This window comes from Ictidomys tridecemlineatus, chromosome 12 (genome assembly GCF_052094955.1).
Source record: "Ictidomys tridecemlineatus isolate mIctTri1 chromosome 12, mIctTri1.hap1, whole genome shotgun sequence".
Lineage (NCBI taxonomy): Eukaryota > Metazoa > Chordata > Mammalia > Rodentia > Sciuridae > Ictidomys > Ictidomys tridecemlineatus.
The window spans coordinates 71,843,990-71,866,171 of NC_135488.1; the positions used below are offsets into that span (position 1 = coordinate 71,843,990).

Consider the following 22,182-nt stretch of genomic DNA (forward strand, 5'->3'; position numbering starts at 1 on the left):
CTTACTTCTGCAGAACATGTGCTATGGAACAAAGTTTTGCAAGCAAGCATGCTTGGGTGGTCAGTCCACCTATTTTTTTTTAATTTTTATATTTGTAATTGTGTATGGACAGAATGTCTCATTTATATGCAATACGACCATATCTGGCTAACTTCTGGAAATTTTTATCTTCTCCTGGATTCATGCTTTGCCATGAGTCTCATTGTTCCTTATGTGCCTCATACATGCTCCCTGTAATCCCTTAGTCATCTTCCTTTTTTACAACTTCAGGCTTTTTCTTTTTTCTATTTCTTTTTTTTTTTTTTTTTTGTATTGGGCTTTGAAATCAGGGGCACTTTACCACTGAGCCACATTTTCAACCCTTTGTTAATTTGACACAAGTCTCACTTTTTGGCCTAAGGTGGCCTAAAACTTGTAATCCTCCTGCCTCAACCTGCAAAGTTGCTGAGATTACAGGCATGCACCACCATGCTGGCTCAGGCATAATCTTCATTGTTTCTGTTGGATTTTCACATTCTAGAAAGAGTAAGAGTGGTCTAGAATTAATTATGATTCAAGCAATCTGATTTTGTGCCTTTGTCCCAATCTATAATCAAGCCTCTGATGCTCCTTTTTGAAATAATGTGCCTTCTGGCATCTCGAGCATGTTTTGGGTCTAAACATTCACAAACCCTGCAGAAGTGAGCACCAGGGTTGGAGACACAGATTCTTTACTTTTTACTGAAGAATCCTAAGAGGCTGGCACATAAGTAAAACTTACTTTTCCTGGGTATTTGCTTTCTAAACACAATTTCTTTTTTTCTGAGTTACATGTCAAAACCACACTATGATCTATAAATAAAAATTATTTTTAATATTCTCTCAGGCAACACTTTGAGTAACTTCTTTCTGTGGAGCATACTAAAATATATTTACCAAATGGATGTTTATGTAGATATTATTATTTTTCTAGAGACACCTGTTTTTCTGATGAACTCAGAATAACAAAATAAAAAATACTGTTCATTTTAGTGTGTTTAAAGGCCAGCAATTCTGATAAAATGCTTTTATCACAGGCTTTTAAATCACGCTCCCCCAGAACAAAACAAAACAAAAAACATTGGAGCTACTAGAATGTAGCTTATCTAGTTCTTGGTGAACTGGTGAGCAGAAGTAGTTCATTGTTAAGTTACTTATTAGACAATTGAGACTTTCTGTTTGAATCATATTTTATATATATATATATATATATATATATATATATATATATATATATATATGGAGATAGGGTCTTGCTGAGTTGCTTAGTGCCTTGTTTTTGCTGAGGCTAGCTTTGAACTCACCATAGTCCTGCCTCAGGTTCCCAAACCAGTGGGATTATAGGTGTGTGCCACTGCACCCGACCCAGGGAAACTTTTTGAGCCTTAGATATCCAGGGTTTTATCTATAGTTCATATGGACACATATGAACTACATAACTGAATGGTCATTGAAATTCCAGACTCCCAAAAAGGAAAACATAGATTCAGCATTAATTATATACAGTTGGGCACAATGAGCTACCTTTATCACTTAGAGAAAGTTTTATGTCATTGAAGGAACTTGTTTATAAGTGCATTTACCAAACTACAGCCAAAGGCTAGCCTTACTAAAGGCTAAGGTAGGAATATTTCAATCTTATTATGTTACCTTTATTCTGCATTGTACTTTGGGAAGGGTACCCCAGAGAATGTGCCATAGTAGTATTTGGAAAGCTTGAGGGAAATAACTAGGTAAAATATAGCAAAGTAAGAATACCAGTTTAGAAAGGACAAGTGGAAAGATAACCTAGCACCTCTTTCCCAAGCAGATTAAATTTAGGAAAAAGCATACCTAGAATGAAGATACAGAATTTGATTTTCTTAAAACAATTTAATTTGTGGCAAATCTTGTTAGTTCAGTTTGAACTTCACTGTTATAGAGGTTAAGACTATAGTGTCTTGAATCCTGACTGGCACCTGCCTTGCCCACTGTAAGACTATTGGAAAAGTTTTTAACTTTTGTTGATTTTCATTTTGGGACCTTTTTGAGAGTGAGTAGCACTTACATGCTCAGTGTGATGAAGTTACTCTGTTGGCTGTTGTTGCTTTTATTAGTAGTATGAAATAAGAAGACAGTTAAATAAGTACAGATGTATCTCTGGGATTTGTCATAAGGCAAGGGTAAGGAGTTATGAGGTCTTAACAAATTTCTGATCACTTAATGGAATGGAAAAGAATAACATCATGCGTAGATGGTGTAAGAAGGAGCTGTTATATATTAAGAGGAAGGGAAGAGTAAAGGAACTCGGTGTATTCCATTTTCTGTAAAAGAATGAATATCAGGAAGACTTTCAGATAATATTATATGGTGCCATTAAGTTTTAGGATAACTTTTTAATAAATTGTAGATAGTCTTATATTCCTATTCTGTTGTTCCTTGCTTTTAGAAAGTAATTAAAATTGAAGTTTAGATAATATATTTGACTTTTCTGTTTTTCTAGGAGTTTTTAAGAGATATCTTCAATCTCCTGTTTTTGTTGCCCAGTCTGAAAGATCGACAACAGCCAAAGTGCAAATCACATTCTTCAAGAGCTGCTGCTTATGATTTGTTAGTAGAGATGGTAAAGGGGTCTGTGGAGAACTACAGGCTAATACACAATTGGGTCATGGCACAACACATGCAGTGTAAGCGTTCTTCTTTACCTTTCATCTTTATAAATTTTGAATGCAGAAATGAGATTTTGGAAAGCGTCTTTTAAAGAATTCAATTCACTCACTTTAACAACTTAAACCATTATTGATAAAATAGGAAAGTTGCAAAGTAAACATTGGTTTGAACAAACAAGTTTGAAGAGTTTTTTAAATAAATATTTTAAATAATTTGTCTTCTTTTAAGTAAAATAATTTAGTGTCACATAAAATCAAATTTTTGACAGTCAAGTTTGAATTTTTAAGAGAATGAGTTTAGAATGTATTCTAACAGTTTATAAAATTATAAAAAATATTCCATATAAACTAGATAACTAGTGGAGGTCATGGCTGTTAATAATAACCAAATATATTGAGTTTAATAGTTTGTTTTGGGGGGCATCTTTTCTTCCCTCTTTTCTTCAGCAGCCCATGCACCTTATAAGTGGGACTACTGGCCTCATGAGGATGTCCGGGCAGAGTGTAGATTTGTTGGCCTGACTAACCTTGGAGCTACTTGTTACTTGGCTTCCACTATTCAGCAACTTTATATGATACCTGAAGCAAGACAGGCTGTCTTCACTGCCAAGGTAGAGTTTTTCTGATATTAAAAGACTTTAAAAAAAGACCAAATTTTAAAATTTTATTTATAAATCTTGGTTAATTTGTGGTGTTAAAATAGTTTTTGAGGAATTATGAGTAAAAATATGAGAGAGAAACTCATTATATAAGTAGTTAATGAATATATTTTCATTGTTTTTACACTTGAGTAGATGACTCAGTAATTTATTTCTCAAAGGAACACAGTTGTAGAATGTACACATTCAGTGTATACAGTAAATATTTTCAGTAAAAATAAATAACATTCTTAATTACATAGAAAATAAGCAAAACAAACTAGGGAAATACTACCAGAATCACCGAGTATGTTTCTTTTATGTAAATGAGTTTGTGGGTTCAGTTTGTTTGGATAAGTTCTGCTTCACTTATTTTTTTTTATCACTTTTTCTTTCTTGTCTTCATTTTGTTCATTGTGGATTATTTTTTAATTTGCCTTGTCTAATAAGTTCTTGGCAAGTTTTTTGTTTTTTTGTCAATGGACCTTTATTTTATTTTACTTTTTAAATTTTTATTTATATGCAGTGCTGAAAATCAAACCCAATGCTAGGCAAGTACATGCTAGGCAAGTACTCTACCACTGAGCTATGACTCCAACCCCTTGCAGATGTTTTTTATGGTTGCATTTTTATTTTTGTTTTTCTCCATCCTGTAATCTTTATCTCCTGGCTTTTTTTTCCCCCACTAATGAAATTGTATGATTCTTTATATGCCTTCAGTGAATTATTTAATATGTTTAAATTACTCTTTGAAGTCTCCAACTTAGAGTATACTCAAGAAGGTTTGGGTTTTGGCTTTGATTATATGATTTTTTTTTTGTGTATATGTATATGGAGGTACTAGGGATCGAACCCAGGGGTGCTTTACCACTTAGCCATATTCCCCAGGTTTTTTGTTTTTTATTTTGAGAAAGGGTTTTTGTTTGTTGTTTTATACCAGGGATTGAACCCAGTGCCTAACCACTGAGTCACATACCCAGTCCTTATTTATATTTTATTTAGAGACAGGGGTCTCACTAAGTTGCTTTAGGGCCTCGATAAATTTCTGAGGCTGGCTTTGAATTTGAAATCCTCCTAAGCCACTGGGATTCCAGGTATTCACCATCATGTATATGAATATTCTTAAGTTATCAGCTCTGTAGATTGAGTGTAACTACACAACAAGAATTTCATTAGCTTACAGAAATTTTTATGACTAAAGGTGGTGGACCCATCTTCATAGTTTTATAAAATCATTAGTTATCAGAGAAGCATTTTTTCAGGGTTTTTTTGTTTTTCCTGGTGATTTGACCATATTTCTTGTCGTCTCTTCATATTAATGACCACTTTTAAACTATTAGTACTGTCAGGAATTAGCAATGACAGAAAGAACACTCAGATAGGCTAACTAAGACTCCTAGTGGTGTTTTAGATTAAAAACTGAACTTAGATCTGAACACAGTGGCAGTATAATCCCAGTATTTTAAAAGGGAGGCTAAGGCAAGAGGATTTCTAGTGTGAGGCCAGCTAGGGCAATTTAGCAAAACCCTGTCTCAAACTAAAAACGAAAAAGGGTTGATGATGCAGCTTTGTGGTAGAACCTGCCATGTATGGGATTCAATTCCCATCTCCCACAAAAACCAAAACAACAACACAACATTCACCATGTATAGTGGTGTATGCCTATACTCCCAGTGGCACTGGAGGCTGAGGCAGAAGAATCCTGAGTTCAAAGCCAGCCTCTGCAAAAGTGAGTCACTAAACAACTCAGTGAGACCCTGTCTCTTAAAAAATACAAAATAAGGCTGGGGGTGTGGCTTCTTGGTCAGGTGCTCTTGAGATTTATATCTACATAGAAAACTCTTAATAGAATTTGACATGACTTTGGAAAGTTGATGCTTTAATACTAGAACTTCCGTTGTTTTTATTATTCCCTTTTCACAGAAAGATTGACCAAAACTACATGTATTCTGATACAGAAAGTATAGAATTTTACCATTTGTTAGTGTACAGTTCTGTGGCATTAAGTCCATTCACATTATTAAGCTTATTGTTTTTTATTCTGAATTAGCACTTTGCATATATCAGATATATTATATGTTAGAAAATGTCATTTGGTATGACTATCCTCATAAACTCATGAAATATTAAGCCTCATTTGTCAGGAGTATACTATAATTATTTTTGCAAAGTATTACTTGAATAATAATAGGCTGTATCTAGAAAGTGTCCAGCATGTATGTGAGTCTCTCTGGTAAGGTCAGTGTTTTTGTCTAAGTCCCTAGCTAGATTCCTGAATCTGAGTTTTTGGCAATTTAGTATTTAGATGGTTGTCAAAGATCATGACCAGTATTCCTCTTTAGTTTCCAGAATATGCCATTCCCAAAAAAGTAAAAATATGATTAGATGGTGATGAAATATTGCTTACTATTATGGTCAGTATTATTTTTCAATGTATTGATTTACTTGTAAAAGACAATTAATTGAATACTTAAAATGTTTTTTCTTGTAAGTCAACATATACCATGTAAGTGTTGATCTTGAAAGCAATGTTTCTAAGATTTGTTTATTCAGGTTTCTTGACCTAATGATGATAGCTTTATTTATTGTAGAGAAAAAAGAGTTCCAGTTTTTTGAATGCTGTAGTTGCTAAAGAAAGAATAAAAAGTATATTTTTCCTGCAAATAGCTAAAAGGATAAAAACAGATACAGTGTTCAGCACTTTGCATGACTTTGTTTGCTAGAATGTCCAATTTACTACCATCAACAAGTTTTGACAAAAGTTTTCATTTTCAGTATTCAGAAGATATGAAACACAAAACTACACTTCTAGAACTTCAGAAAATGTTTACATACTTAATGGTAAGTTCCAGAATTGTGGTGAGAAACTAATTCGATATGCCATCTGACAAAAGCTAAAACACATGGAGATTTAATTTTTTTGGTTACCTGTGGTCTTGTCATAATGACTTTTAAGAGTCCTTTCTCAGTTGTTGTCTGTATTCTGTTAATTTGTCCTTGTGTCTGATTTTTTTTCCCCATCACAGAGTTACCTCTCTTAGGCCTTGAGCTTTCTGGCTGATTTCTCTTGCCCTCTTAATTCTTACCCTCAAATGTATAAAAGTAATCAATGATCAAAGGTAAAAAAGATAGCAAATCTCAAAATTATTAATCCCCTGCTTAAAACTTGTCAATGATTCCTCATGATGAACAGAATGATATTCATAGTCCTCTCTCATGGCACATATTGTCTGTGATTTTCAAGTTTATCTCCTTATTCCTCCCCATATCCAGACTCAACGTTCAGTATCTGTACCCCCTTTGGAGTCCATTACTCTGTTGCTTTCTTACTTGTATAGATATTTATGCTATTACACCTGCCTGCATCACTGTCACTCCTCCATTTTCATTCTGTTGTCAGCCTTGGTTTTCAACCCCTTAAACAGGACAGAGAATTCACAGACTCGCCACAGTGTTTCCAGGTCTCCATGCCTTTTACTTTTACCTTTTGTATTGAAGTTTGAGTACAGTTATTATGACACAATTTATTCTTGTATTTTTCAGTTACTAATACATAATAGGGACTGAAAAAATAGTTCTTCTGTTTTTGTACTACGGATTGAACCCAGGGGAGTATTACCATGGAGTCATATCCTCAGTCCTTTTTATTTTTATTTTGAGACAAGTTCTTGCTAAGTTGTTATTACTTGTCTAAAACTTATAATCCTCAGGCCTTAGCCTCCAAGTCACTTGGACTACAGGTATGTGCTGTCATGCCCAGCCTGAATAAATTTTTTTTTAAATTGAAAGATTTAATAGTCATCCCTTGATTCTGTTTTTAATGCACTTCTTAAGAGAGCAGGAATGTGCCATTTGCACTGAGATACAGAACACTATTAACTTTTGTGTGTGTGTCTGTGTGTGTGTGGTGCTGGGGATTGAACCTGTGGCCTTAGTGCATGAAGGCAAGCACTCTACCAACTGAGCTATATCCCCAACACAAAAACTACTATTTAAAACTATAATAACAACAACAACAACAACAAAAACTATCGAAAAAGAAAGTTCAATCTGTAGAAAGATTTATTCAACCTGGCATGATGGCAGTGGTGCATGCCAGTAGTCCCAGTAATTTTGAGAGGCTGAGGCAGGAGGGTCGAAAGTTTGAACCTAGCCTGGGCAACTTAGTGAGACCCTAACTCAAAAATAAGAGCTGGGGATGGAGCTGGGGTTGTAGCTCAGTGGCAGAGCACTTGCCTCGCACTTGTGGGGCACTGGGTTCAATCCTCGGCACCACATAAAAATAAACGAAATAAAGATATTGTGTCCATCTATAACTTAAAACAAAACAAAAAACAACAAGCTAGGGATGTAGCTCAGTGATAAAGAGCCTTTGGTTTCTGTTCCCAGTACACCCTTAGACTCCACCCCCTCCCAAAAAAACTTACTACAAATGTTTTTGTATTTATGCTTCACAATACAAATTGGAGTCCTTTGAGTCAAAGATTTCTTACAGAAATTCCTATACCTAAAAATAGTTTCATAAGCTTCATTTAAGCATCTTTTGGCACTGAAACCATTAAATTTAAATTAGTATGATTATGCTAAATGAAGCTAGCCAATCCCTAAAAAACAAATGCCAAATGTCTTCTTTGATATAAGGAGATCAACTAAGAACAGAGTAGGGAGGAAGAGCATGAGAAGATTAACATTAAACAGGGATGAGAGGTGGGAGGGAAAGGGAGAGAGAAGGGAAATTGCATGGAAATGGAAGGAGACCCTCAGGGGTATACAAAATTACATATAAGAGGAAGTGAGGGGAAAGGGAAAAAAAATACAAGGGGGAGAAATGAATTACAGTAGAGGGGGTAGAGAGAGAAGAGGGGAGGGGAGGGGAGGGGAAGGGGGACAGTAGAGGATAGGAAAGGCAGCAGAATACAACAGACACTAGGATGGCAATATGTAAATCAATGGATGTGTAACTGATGTGATTCTGCAATCTGTATATGGGGTAAAAATGGGAGTTCATAAGCCACTTGAATCAAAGTGTGAAATATGATATATCAAGAACTATGTAATGTTTTGAACAACCAACAATAAAAATTTTTTAAAAAAATGAAACAAAAACGAAGTTAGGAGAACCTTGTAACTTTACCACATGTTTTATTGTTTTTGTTCATTCACTTAAGACGCTGTTGTGGCTATTTTCTTGGTATTGTTTAACAAATTCTTTTGGTTTATAGGAGAGTGAATGCAAAGCATATAATCCTAGACCTTTTTGTAAAACATACACCATGGATAAGCAGCCTCTGAATACTGGGGAACAGAAAGATATGACAGAATTTTTTACTGATCTGATTACTAAAATTGAAGAAATGTCTCCAGAACTGGTTAGTACTAGAATACTGAAAAGTTTCTTTGAAGTTTATGAAGATTTGCCTACATTTTCATTTCTGACTTTTGTTTGTTTTACATTAAAGAAAAATACCGTCAAAAGTTTATTTGGAGGTGTAATTACCAACAATGTTGTGTCCTTGGTAAGTATTTTACCTGGTTTTTGCTTTTGGAGATGTTAATGTATTTTAGCTCATTACAGTAAAAATTACTAATTTTTGACTATTGATCAATCAGGATTGTGAACATGTTAGTCAAACTGCTGAAGAGTTTTATACTGTGAGGTGCCAGGTGGCTGATATGAAGAATATTTATGTGAGTAACATTGTATATATTTTAGACCTTTTATGTTTTAATTATTTTGATATAATAAGCTTGTCATCTTGAAAGAAAGTTAACATTTTTATGTTTTCATGTATATTATTCTTGGCCTGCTGATCAAATAAAATTAAAGGTAGGCCACACAATATTTTTTGTCCAATCAAAATATAAATACTTAGCTCTTTAAAAATTATAGTAAGATTCATGAGGGGAAAAAATGGTATTCTACTAAACAGTCACTGTTTTAAAACAAATTTGATTTATTCTGCCCAAATTGTAATTATTGCCTCTTCTTCTTCTTCTTCTTTTTTTTTTTTTTTTTGTTCCATGGCTCTTTAATTTATTTATATGTTGGGCTGAGAATTGAACCCAGTTCCTCACACATGCTAGGCAAGGCTCTACCACCGAGCCATAACCCAGCCCCATTTAATGTTTTTTGTATGTTTACATGCTGTAAACAATAACAACATGAACTTTTAAAATGTGGTTTTATACACAGGAGTCTCTTGATGAAGTCACCATTAAAGACACCTTAGAAGGTGACAACATGTATACTTGTTCTCATTGCGGGAAGAAAGTACGAGCTGAAAAAAGGTATGCTGTTTGAAATACAATTTTTATCCATTTTATGTACTGGTGATTAAACCCAGGAGTGCTTTACCCCTGTGTTATATCCCTTCCCCTGGTATAGGCCCCTGACCCCCTTTTCTAGATAGACATGGTCTCCTTAAATTGCCTACACTAACTTCACACTTAAGAAGATTCTGCCTCAGCCTAAAGTTCCTAGGATTACAGACTTGTGCCACTGTGCCTGCATGATTTTTATCATTTTGATAAAATCATCCAATGGAAGTAAACAAAACTAGGGATAAAATAAGATTAAACTGTGAAAACTGTGTGTTTAATGTAAACTCAGCTGCTTGGATCTCAATCTCATGCAGTAACTTTTCATTCATTATTCAGTGGATTATAACTTGGTATATAAATTCAGTTACAGAAAGAAAGTGGGATTCACTAACCTTGTGCAAGAAGTCTAATTTTTAGAAGCAGACCCAGGAAAGGAAGGAAAATAACCATTTTTATAATAATTTACATTTACACCAGGTGCAGTGGCACATGCCTGTAATCCCAGCAACTCAGTAGGCCAGCCTCAGCAAAAAGTTAAGCACTAAGCAACTCAGTGAGACCCTGTCTCTAAATTAAAAAATACAAAATAGGGCCAGGGATGTGGCCCAGTGGTCGAGTTTCCCTGAGTTTAATCCCCAGTAAGCTCCCCCCACCCCACCCCAAATCATATTTTCTCTTAGGTATCTAGCTTTAGTGACTTCTTTCATAGGCATCTTTTAGTATTTTCTGTTTAGCAGGTACTACTCTCATGACTACTTGATTTTATTCCTTTAATCCTCACAGCATTCTTTTTAAGTAGTTTTTATTATTATTCCCATTTTTATAGTGAGGACATGCAGACTTTCCAAATTCTGATCTGTAAAATAGTGTAGATGAGCTGATTTTAGGGAGATAGATAATCTAACAGAATTCAAGTTCTCTTTAATTTGAGTTCTCTGCAAGCAATTGCCTATTGTTATATATTTTTTTAAGTAACTTTTTTTATATATTTATTTTTTAATTATCAGCGAACACAACATCTTTATTTGTACGTGGTGCTGAGGATCGAACCCGGGCCGCACGCATGCCAGGCGAGCATGCTACCGCTCGAGCCACATCCCCAGCCCCGCCTATTGTTATATGACCTTTGAAAGAGGTCTGGGTTAGAGTTAGATTTAGAAGTTAGTTAACTTTTGAGTTAAAGACTATTGTATAATTTTTTCATGCTGTGTTCAAGCTGATTTCTTTTTATGTATTGATGTTATTTTAAGTTTTTGTATGCAGTTCAAAAATACTTTTCCTCAATGTAAATTTTTCAGAGGATTACCTGGAAAATAGTAGTTTAGGTGTCTTCAAAAAAAATTGATTTACTTTATAATTCATATCAAACATTTTATAATTTTTTATTATTTCATAATCCATGTTTATTGATTTCTTTAATCTTTGAAATGCTATTTTTTCAAAGAATATTCTTTTGCAGCCCGGGTTCGATCTTCAGCACCACATACAAACAAAGATGTTTCAAAGAATATTCTTATGGATTAAATGATTAAATAATAGATGGATTGGCACAAAAAAGGATTTTTATTTTTTTTTTTGTTTGTTTGTTTTTTATTTTTATTTTTTGGTACCAGGGATTGAACCTGGGGGCACTCAACCATTGAGCTGTATCTTCAGCCCTATTTTGTATTTTATTTAGGGACAAGGTCTCACTGAGTTCCTGTTGTTGAGGCTTCTATTGTTAAGGCTGACTTTAAACTCACAAGCCTCCCCAGCTGCTGGGATTATAGGCATGCACCACCATATCTGGCATAAAAGATTTTTAAAGCACCCTATGTTCTCTCAGATTTTCTTTTTGACCTTTAAATTCATCAAATATTTACCAATGTCATTCTGATTGTTTACCTCTCTACTGTATGCCCAGTAGAATATGATGGAGTGTTTATTTACAAACCAAAGTACATGTACTCTTCTTGGCTTCTATAGTGAAAGTTTCTTAAGGGCTATGAATTGGTAGGTTTAGGATAAAGTGATTAAATACAGGTGTCACATTATCATTGAATGATACATAGAAATTGGATTAAAAGACCAGTTTATGCCATTTATCATTAGGAATAAAAGGAGAGCGATAAGACCTTGTATCTGTAAGAAGTCCAGGGATAGAGCTGGTTGTGGTGGTATATACCTCTAATCCCAGAGAATAGGAGGCTGAAGCAGAAGAATTTCAAGGTTGAGGATAGTATCACCAATTTAAGGAGATCCTGGTTCAAAATTAAAAATAAAAAGGACTATGGATATATGTAGCTCAGTGGTAAATTGCATTTGGATTCAATCCCCAATACAAAAAAAAAAAAAAAAATCAGGTTTAGGCTAGCCTTTGTCAAGTAGAGAATTCATATTAATTAGTAATGGAAAGTAAGATTGGTAGCATACAATGACATCAAATGGTTGACATCCACATTTTTGAATTAGCTTCAATCAATCAATTATTCAGATATTAATATATCTTCATAAGAAAGAACATAACTGATGCACAGAACTGAGGCCTAAACCATCCTAAAAGTACAGAAAAAAAAGTGACAAGAAAAGTAAGGAAAGTTAGAAAATTGGGATGGTAATCAAAAAATTGGAACAGAATCTCAAAAATAATATCTTCAATTGACATAGTTCACAAAGATGAAAGAATATGTTAGCAGAATAAAAGTATTGGATTTGTGAGCAAAATAGTCATTCATTTTTCATGTTGTAGGAGTAGAAGCAGGATTGTTAGATTACATGGCATTAGGTATAGACTATTCATTTTGACAAGTTTGACAGTAAAAAAAAACAGGGAATATAGAAGCTAGAAGGAACTTTGGGACCAAAGAATTTTTTTTTTAGATGAAAAGATCTATGTATTTCAGAAGACAGAGAATGAGAAGCGTCATCAATAAGGTTAAGAAAATATTTTTTCAGGTCAGTGTGCATTTGAATGGAATGCTATTCTTTGGCTCAATCTCCATAAAACAGGTTCGTTGCAAAAGAGAAAAGCTATAGATAGAACTTATCACATGGAAGCAGAGCTATGCAAGCAGTTATAAAAAAGAAGACAAATTCCTGTGAGAATTAGGATTAGGGTAAGAAGAAGGACTTAAACAGAATGAGAATCAATCTAAAGTTACCTACTATAGAGGAATATAATGAGTCACTCACTCATAGATAATTGAGGGGTTTGCTCAATTGCTTAGGTCCTTCCTAGATTGCTTTGGCTGGCTTTGAACTAACTGCCTGCCTCCTGCCTCAGCCTCATGAACCACTGGGATTACAGGCATATACTATCATGTTCCGCTGAGTGGGAAAGAAAACTTAACCAAATACCTCCTTGTTGCTAGAGTATGATGTGCACTTTTTCATGCTTCCAAAGTATGCATTGATATCTTTATCATCATTTGCTATTTTTAAAAAAAAGTTTTTTAGTTATAGGTGGATACAATGTCCTTATTTTACTTTATGAGGTGCTAAGGATCAAACCAGTGCCTCACGCATGCTAGGCTAGCACTCTGCCTCTGAGCCACAACCCCGGCCCTTTAATTTTTTTTACCTAGACATGGGATATCTCTTTGAAAAAAGGGGGGAAATGTCATGTAAGTGTTTAGGGGGGTGTATACCTTCAGTAAGAGTGTGATTTAGAATACTACTTTAAGTTGGTTATTGAAAGTAGGGATAGTGTAATGTTAATGAAACTGATGATCATTTTGTTTTGATTTTGTTCTTTGGTGGGGCGGGGTTGGGGAGGAGGGCAGGAGGCACTAGGGGTTGAACCCAGGGTGCTTTACCTCTGAGCTACATCTCCCACTGTTTTTATTTTTTATTTTGAGACAGGATCTTGATAAATTTCACTGAGCTTTGCCAATTTGCTGAGGCTGGCCTTAAACTTGAAGTACTCTTACTCAGCCTCTCCCCAAGTCACTGGGATTATAGGCATGCCACACAGCAAACTAAAGTATTTTTGAATGACAATATTTAGTAAGTTTGTTTTTTACTTTTCAGGGCATGTTTTAAGAAATTGCCTCGTATTCTGAGTTTTAATACTATGAGGTATACATTTAATATGGTCACTATGATGAAAGAAAAAGTGAATACACACTTTTCCTTCCCGTTACGTTTGGATATGACACCTTATACAGAAGATTTTCTTATGGGAAAAAGTGACAGGAAAGAAGGTAATTTTCTATCTTTGTCTTGTCTGTGTTATAAGTCTCCATACCAAGGAAATCATAAAGCTATTATCAACTACATAGTTAAGAAAATTAAACTGAGTCTCAGAAATGAAAATGTTTTTAAAGACACATTAATTAGCCAATAAATATGTAGTATTCTACTAGTATCATGTTTTAGGTATTGGAGACATAAAAGTGGAACAAGATGAATATGTTTGCTGTTCTCAAGGAGCTTAGATCTAAGTGGGGTAAGTCTTATGTTGAACATGAAATAAAAAGTATGATGTGTTAACAATAGAAGAATCAAGACTTTCATGGGAAGGTAATATTTAAGCAGAGATAGGAAGTTCAGTAAGAGTTAGTTCAAAAGAAGTTAGGAACTCCTGGGTAGGAGGGTGGGGAAGTGCTGGTTAATGAGACATGTAAAATGCAGTGGTCAGAACATTTTTTTTCTTTTGTTCTTAGGTCATATTATAATATTTTTTTACTATGTAACCATTAAAAGAATTTTAAGCAGGGAGCTGACAAATAGGTGAGCCTTTGGGAAAGATTATTCTAAAATGGATTAGAGAATGATGAAAGGTATGTAGAGAGGCCATTCTTATAAACCACAGTGAAGATTGTGGCTTAAATAAGAAAGAGTGCCAAGGGAGATGAGAAGTATATGTATTAATAAGACTTTATGTAGTTAGTAAGACTTTATGACTGAATAAATGAATCCAGTAAAAAGTTATTGAATACCTATGTACTATGTAATTTGTGAAAATACAGTGATGACAAAAACAATTTAAGCCTCCCATGAGGCTTATATTTCAGTTGGCTTCTAGTGGGTGGGAGTGGAAGAGGGGACTCTCTTCCATTTTAAGCCACTGGATGAGGGAATATTGATGTCAGTATTTCAGAAAGATATCAAGAATAAAGGAATGTGGTCTTAAGAATTAAATGCTAAGGAGAAAGAACTGTTTTAATAAGAATAGGACTAAAAATAACAAATTGAAAGTCTTTGGTTATATTTATCAGAGTAATTTTATTTGCATGTTGCAATAGGAAGGCAGATTGCAATGAGTTAAAGATGACACTTTGTAGCTGGGTATTGTGGTGCACACCTGTAATACCAGTTATTCCTGAAGCCAAGACAGGAGGATCACAAGTTCAAGGCCAGCCTTAGCAACTTAGTGAGACAAACACACACTAATAAAAAAAGGACTGGGAATATAGCTGGGTGATAAAGCATCTCTCTTTTCAGTTCCCCTATACCATAAAGGGGGAAAAAAACACAAGAAATTGGCACTTGGTTCATAACTAGATAAGCACCAAATTATTTCTTCATGAGACCAATACTTTTTAAACTAGTAGATGTGTGCCTCAAGGACTATAGGATTTAGGAAAGGAGATCAGTAAGAGAAGAAAATTGACAGCGTCTGGGTCTTACCTTTTCTGTTTTTCTTTCTATTAGAGATTGAAGCCAGGGGTGCTTAACTACTGAGTCATATCTGCAGCCTTTTTATTTTGAGACAGGGCCTTGTTTAGTTGCTGATGCAGGTCTTGAACTTGGAATCCTCCTGCCTCAGTCTCCCAAGGCACTGGGATTATAGACATGTGCAATAATTTTGCCTTTCATTTTCCATTTTTCCTTAGCAAAAAGTTTCCTTTTACATAATGAGGATCTTGGCAGCATCTTATTTACATTTTAAAGATATGAGGAAGCCACCTTACTATGTTAGCTTTAGGAAAGAGAACTAAGTTTTAATCTATAGCTTCAGCTTAGCACTTCATGAGTGTTCAGTAAATTTTTTACCCTCACTAAATGGGAAATAAGAGATGTAAACAATGAATATAGGTTGTTGTATCAAAAGAAGAACATACTGTTTGTTTGAAGATGGCAAGTAAAATGTGAAGGAATATGGGATTAGGGAATTCCCTTAGGATATGTGTATATTAAGTTTCAGGAAATGGTCCAATAGGTATATATTTGAAAACAAAAGTAAAGTTAAAAAGCTGACTTGTTTATATACATCTTACTTTTTACACCTCTTATCAAACCATTTGGAAAACTGTAGTAGGACTTTGTAATATCTGTGCTTTGTTGTATTGTTCACTGATGACTCCATGCTTATAGGGAGCAGAAATTTGTGCCAAGGTAAAGGATTGTGCTAGGCTACTAGTGACACATTCAGATTCTGCACACCTAAATGAGCCCATCCATGCTTCTCCGCCAATGTTTTGACACTTCTTTTTACCTAATTGTAAATTCACTATCTAGTGTAGACTATGTATTCAAGTTAACCAAATCTGCTCTTTTTTCTTGCTCTTAATTCTACTTTTTTCTTGTGTGGTGGTAGGATATATATATATATATCATAAGTCAAAAATCTTCTTCAAACTTTTTAAACAATTCTGTGATTTTTTTTTTTCCTTAGTGCCTTTTGAGAACTAGATTTTATATGTTTGGTGATGGAAAGTGTATCTTGTGTTTTATTTCTAACTACACAGACCTTCTAATACATTGTGCTTTCTATTACCTGATGGATATTTGGAAGCATGATACCAGTACAGTGCTCTATTTTCCTTGAGACTAAAAGGCAAAAAAATGCTAATGCTTTTTTAGGTCTGTGCCAATTCCTAATACAGATAAAATTGAATGAAACATATATTTTGTATTTCAAAATCCTGTCAGATTAAATGAACATTTTTATATTTAATATATTGTGGTTTCCTATAATTACGTGCTAATATCTGGTTGTTTCCCAGTTATTTGTATAATATGTTCCTTAGTTGGCTATGAATGCTGAATTACTAGCAAATAGTTGTTTTTATACCTATTTAATATATAAAGTAGTTGTGCCTATTTTATATACAGAGTATAAAAAGTGATCCTAATATGTCACTGTTAGGCAGTTATCAAAATTATTGCCATTTTATGTACATTATTTCAGGTTTTAAGGAAGTCAGTGATCATTCAAAAGACACAGAGAGCTATGAGTATGACTTGATAGGAGTGACTGTTCACACAGGAACGGCAGATGGTGGGCACTATTATAGCTTCATCAGAGATATAGTCAATCCACATGCTTATAAAAATAATAAATGGTGAGTTTTTAAAATGTTTTTTGCTTTGAATTTTTAACTTTCTTCCCCTCTTTTCCCTGTTTTTAAGGTATGAGTTTAAAGTAGTTTTCAGGTGTATTCAGTTTTTAACTTTCTGAAATGAATAAGGAAAAGAGAATTTTTAAATGAGAATGACTTTTAAAAAAACTATGAATCAGTTCTTAAACTTATGGGTCTCTGAATTCTCGAGCATTTGATGAATGCTTTCCTCAGAAGAATAAGCACAGATTTTTACACAGAGTCTTAGGAATTTCACAGTCAAAATTGCTCATTCCAAATTTTACCTTCTCAGTATTCATTCACTTTGCTGAATGCCTTCTATAGGGTGCCATAAAGTCCTCACGTATGCTGATTGCAAGTTATTTTCATGTTCTACTCTAGAAAACCTTGCCTTTTCCTACCCACACATTTTATTTTCTTTTATGAAGTTAACAGTGGGAAATTATTAAGTGAGTACCAAATAACTGTTTTGTGGTCTTTGGATATCCTCTGTAGATAGTATAAGTATGCCTAGGCATTGTGCTCAGTTTCGGGGATATTGCTTTGAACAAATTAGACAACTGTTAATTGATCTGTAGTTAGCAAAATAGTTTCATTCAGCTGGTACTTCTCACCCATTCAGTTGTTGTGTCCGTGGTGTCATTTACTTTTCTTACCAATTTCCATAAATATATTTTGAATCTTTTTGGGTAGTTGTTATTTTTTTCCCCTTTCTTTCTTTACTTTTTTGGTACCAGGGATTGAACCTAGGGCTGTGTAGGCACTGAACCACATTCCCAGCCCTTTTTATTTTTCTTTTAAGACAGGGTCTCACTAAGTAGCTGAGACTGGTTTTGAACTCATGATCAGCCTCCAACACTGGGATTACATTTGCATGCCACCATGCCCAGCTTCCCAGCCCTTTCTTTAAATATTTTTAGATAGAGCTTCGATAAGTTGCTAAGGCTGGCTTTGAACTCACGATCCTCCTGCCTCAGCTGCCTGAGCTACTGGGATTCCAGGTGTGTGCCACCACACCCTGCTTGACCATAAATTTTGAAATGGTTATCTTTGAAAGTTCCCACATCCCCCCCCACTCTCTCTCTCTCTCTCAAGAGAAAGAGAGTTTTTTTTAAATATGTATTTTTTGTTTTGTTTTGTTTTCCTTGGACACGACATCTTTGTTTGTATGTGGTGCTGAGGATCTAACCTGGGCCACATGCATGCCAGGCGAGTGCGCTACCGCTTGAGCCACATCCCCAGCCCTCTTTTTTTTTTTTTTAATAATATCTATGTTTTAGGGTTTTTTTGGTTTTAAGGTGAACACAGTATCTTTATTTTATTTGTATGTGTTGCTGAGGATTGAACCCAGTGCTAGGCGAGCACTTTACCACTTGAGCCACAACCCTAGCCCAGAAAGTTTCAAAGACTAAGTTCTCTTTCCCATATAATAGCTTTACGTGTTATATTTAAATAAAGTTTCTATTCCTTGTTTTTGTTAATATTAAGTTGTAATGGATTTATCAGTATTTTTTTTTTCTTTTGTGGTGCTAGGGATTGAACCCAGAGATTTGCACGGGGTAGGTAAACACTGTACCACTAAGCTACATCCCCAGACTGATCTGTCAGATTTTAAGGTGGTCATGACTGTTAGGAAATTCCATTCCTAACTTCTAGTAGTGTTCAGGAGTTGTAAAATCAAGGACTTGTTAGAATTTAACTCATGAAATAATAATTTGATCAGTATTTGCCACATATTAGCATATAATCACAATATTGTGAAAGTAGTGGCAAGTATAGAGATTTATTATATACATGTATATTGATCAATACTATGTGTTTTGTTTTAGGTACCTTTTTAATGATGCTGAGGTAAAACCTTTTGATTCTGCTCAACTTGCCTCTGAGTGTTTTGGTGGAGAGATGACGGTAAGTTTCATTTAGGAATTATAAATGGTTTGTGACTTTTCAGGTATCATAAAATCCAATAACAAGGTTTCATAACTCTTTTATAATTGCTATTTTTATATCCAAAGTTTATTATATGTATTGGAAGTTTAGAACATTCATAGTATACACAAGACACTCAGGAAATATTTAAAAATTACTGTTTTTGCCCTCAAGCAGTCTGATCAAAAAGTTAAGTTTTAAAAATATAGCTAAATAATAGTACAGAAATTAAATTATATTGCCAAGAGCATTATGATAGAACATATTGTTTACTCAATGAATTCTATGGAATTAGAGCAAAAAGAAATTATCATTTCTTGATGTAATCTCAAAAATCTTGCCCAAGGAAGTCTTTTTATTATTTTAATGCTTTTTGAAGGTACCGGCAATCTTACGAACACTAATTATGGGTTAGAAAAGGAACTCCTTTGTTAAATAATTTATAGTAGAACATTAAAAAGACATTTTACTTCTTCATCTGCTATTTATCCTGGCATAGTACCAGTTTCCTGAATGCTGTTTTAATAGGAGCATTATTGGGCTGAGGATGTGGCTCATTAGTACAGTGCTTGCCTAGCATATGTGAGACCCTGGGTTTGTCCCCAACACCAGGGGGAAGAAATAAACCTGTTGATTCTCACAGGTCAGAAATTGAAATAACTTCTGGCTGTAACCATTCTAGGTTTTAATGAAAGACTTCTCGTTGCTTCTTGGTCCTCTTATCTACTGTTCTGAATAGAAAGCATAGTCCAGTTGCTAACATTTCGAAATGTGTAGCAAAGAAAAGTTATTATTTACTTAGCATTTGACCTATCACTAAATCAAACATCTCTAGATGTTATTTCTAGGACATTTTTTTTTTTAATGGAGTTTTTCCTGAAAAGAAAGGGATAAGTTTGTTGCAGGGTTCTCTTAAAAGGTACTTAAAAGGTAGTTTACCAAATCACAGGTCCATTTAAAATAAAAATGTAAAATAATTTAAATAAATTATAATAATTTAAAATAAAATAAATGTTCTTTTATATATTTTTGATAAAGTACTTTGAAAAAAAAGTTTTGAGTCTGTTTTCAGAAACAGGTTTCTCTCTTACCATTGTCATACCCATAATCCTCCTCGTCAGTTACTCCCTGCCCCCTTTTGGCCTTTTAAAAAATATTTTCTGTCACAACCTAGAATTCTGCAGAATTACCAGTAGAATTTTAAAATCTAATGATTTATTAGCCCCATCACTGAACTCTATATTCCACATGTGCAGTTTTCTCTATAAATTCATCCTCCTATATTTCTTGGTCTATCTTCTCTTACTTAGATCTCATCTCTCATACCTTCACTCTTCTCTTTCTTTCTGTTTTGTTTTCTTTTCCATGATTTCTTTTGTGATATCTTTGGTTGACTGATGCCTTTTTCTGATACTTAGTTCTCTGTCACCTGTCAGTTACATTCCTTGTGTATATACTAATAAATCCATTTTATCTGCAAAAAGTCATAACTCTAAGGCTCAAACTTTTTGTTTTTTAAGAATTGGTTGAGTACATATGGATAATATTTTGAAATCTCAAAATATGACAACATTTTGCCTATAAAGTATTTCCGTAGTATTGTTCTTATTTACAGGGTTACTGAGAATATACAGTTTAAAATTGACATTTCTACTTATCACATTTAAAAAATTAGATCCAAACCAACTGTTTCCTTGCCACACCTTCTTTCTTTTTTACATGGAAATTTTCTATCTCAGTTTTATAGCACTCTCTATCTGAAAACCATATACACGTGTTTTTTATGAATGCAATATAATTTGAAAACTATTTTCAACTTACTTTGAAGTATTAAATAGTTGTTTATGAAATAATTTTTACATAAGTATAGCTGAATAAATTCATTTTGTAAAGCAAAATTTTTTTTTAAACAGACGAAGACCTATGATTCTGTTACAGATAAATTTATGGATTTCTCCTTTGAAAAGGTAATCATTTATTTCGTGTATCATAATTTTATATTGTTTTCTTCTACAATGTCTAATTTTAGAGTTATACCTTGTCACAATGAAATTATACTTTTTTTTTTTTGCCTCTGAAAGACACACAGTGCATATATGCTGTTTTACAAGCGTATGGAACCAGAAGAAGAAAATGGCAGAGAATACAAATTTGATGTTTCATCAGAGTTATTGGAGGTAAATGTTCATTTGACTTTGGTAGTAGTTTGAAATATTTAACTGTTTATGCAAGGATTCTACAGGCTATACAACACTTATATCTGTAGTTCCCAAGTAGATTTTTTTTCTTCTTTTTTTGCAGATTGAATCCAGGGGTGCTCTAACCCTGAGCTACATCCCCATCCCTTTTTATTTTTTATTTTTGAGACAGTGTTTTGCCAAGTTGCTGAGGCTGGCCTCAAAATTGTGATCCTCCTGCCCTTGCCTACACTAGCTGGGATTGTAAGCATGTACCACCATGCCGGGCTCCATGTAGATTTCAAGAATATTTTAGTCAGTAGTCTTGATAATACTGACATAAGACAGGAGAATGAAAAATATGTGAAATTAAAGGAAGTTGAAAATAATTATCGGAGAAAGTGAAGAAAAATTAGAAAGCTGAAAAGATTAATGGAATGAGGATATGCTCACAAATGATTCATGAGGTTGATAATTTTCTCTCTTGTATTGGGTGGTTTGTTCCTTCTTCATGAATCAGATAAACATTTAAGTATGCATTTAAGATTTGGGGGTTTTGTTTTGGTTGGGTTTGGGTGGTGCTGGGTATCAAATGCAGTGCTTCATGAATACCAGGCAAGCACTCCACCACCAAGTTGTATACTGATCCTACAGTGCATTTGAAATAAATTTAAAATTTATTTTGTATGTTAAAAAATGCCTCATTTGAATAATGAGGCTTTTTCTTTGGTGGTGGTGGTAGTATTAGTACATTTTTGGTTACATAATGAAATGTGTATCATGTCCGTGAAACACAGGAAGCCATAAATATAGAAAGTAGATCTTCTCCAGAAAGAAATACCTGACAAATATTTTTCCATCTAGACTTTTACTATAAGGAATAAAATAATTACTTTTTCACTGTTGGAATCAAGTCTTAAAACTGAGTGGACTTGGATATAACTTAGTAGAGTTCTTGCCTTGCCATGCACAAAGCCCTAGGTTTAATCCCCAGCACACACCCCCCCACACACACACACACCAAAAAACAACAACAACAACCAAAAAAAAAAAAAAAAAACAGTGGACTTGGTTGAACATAGCACATAGCTCTATGGTAGAATGCTCTATATAAGGATTAAAAATATTTAATGGCTATTAACCTACATGTGAAATAAAATGAAAT

The 22,182-nt window shown here is 34.1% G+C and overlaps 1 protein-coding gene across 4 annotated transcripts in view; it reads left to right on the top strand.

Annotated features, from left to right (window-relative positions):
• Usp34 (ubiquitin specific peptidase 34) overlaps window positions 1-22,182 on the top strand; it is a 221,209-nt gene that overhangs the window by 149,773 nt on the left and 49,254 nt on the right. For all 4 annotated transcript variants that reach the window (XM_078029130.1, XM_078029131.1, XM_078029132.1 and 1 more), the window contains 12 exons: window positions 2,501-2,684; window positions 3,117-3,277; window positions 6,080-6,145; window positions 8,527-8,673; window positions 8,764-8,820; window positions 8,915-8,992; window positions 9,498-9,592; window positions 13,634-13,806; window positions 16,740-16,893; window positions 18,741-18,819; window positions 20,754-20,807; window positions 20,922-21,017. In XM_078029130.1, the coding sequence (XP_077885256.1) occupies window positions 2,501-2,684; window positions 3,117-3,277; window positions 6,080-6,145; window positions 8,527-8,673; window positions 8,764-8,820; window positions 8,915-8,992; window positions 9,498-9,592; window positions 13,634-13,806; window positions 16,740-16,893; window positions 18,741-18,819; window positions 20,754-20,807; window positions 20,922-21,017 (1,344 nt within the window). The remainder of the gene's footprint in view (window positions 1-2,500; window positions 2,685-3,116; window positions 3,278-6,079; window positions 6,146-8,526; window positions 8,674-8,763; window positions 8,821-8,914; window positions 8,993-9,497; window positions 9,593-13,633; window positions 13,807-16,739; window positions 16,894-18,740; window positions 18,820-20,753; window positions 20,808-20,921; window positions 21,018-22,182) is intronic.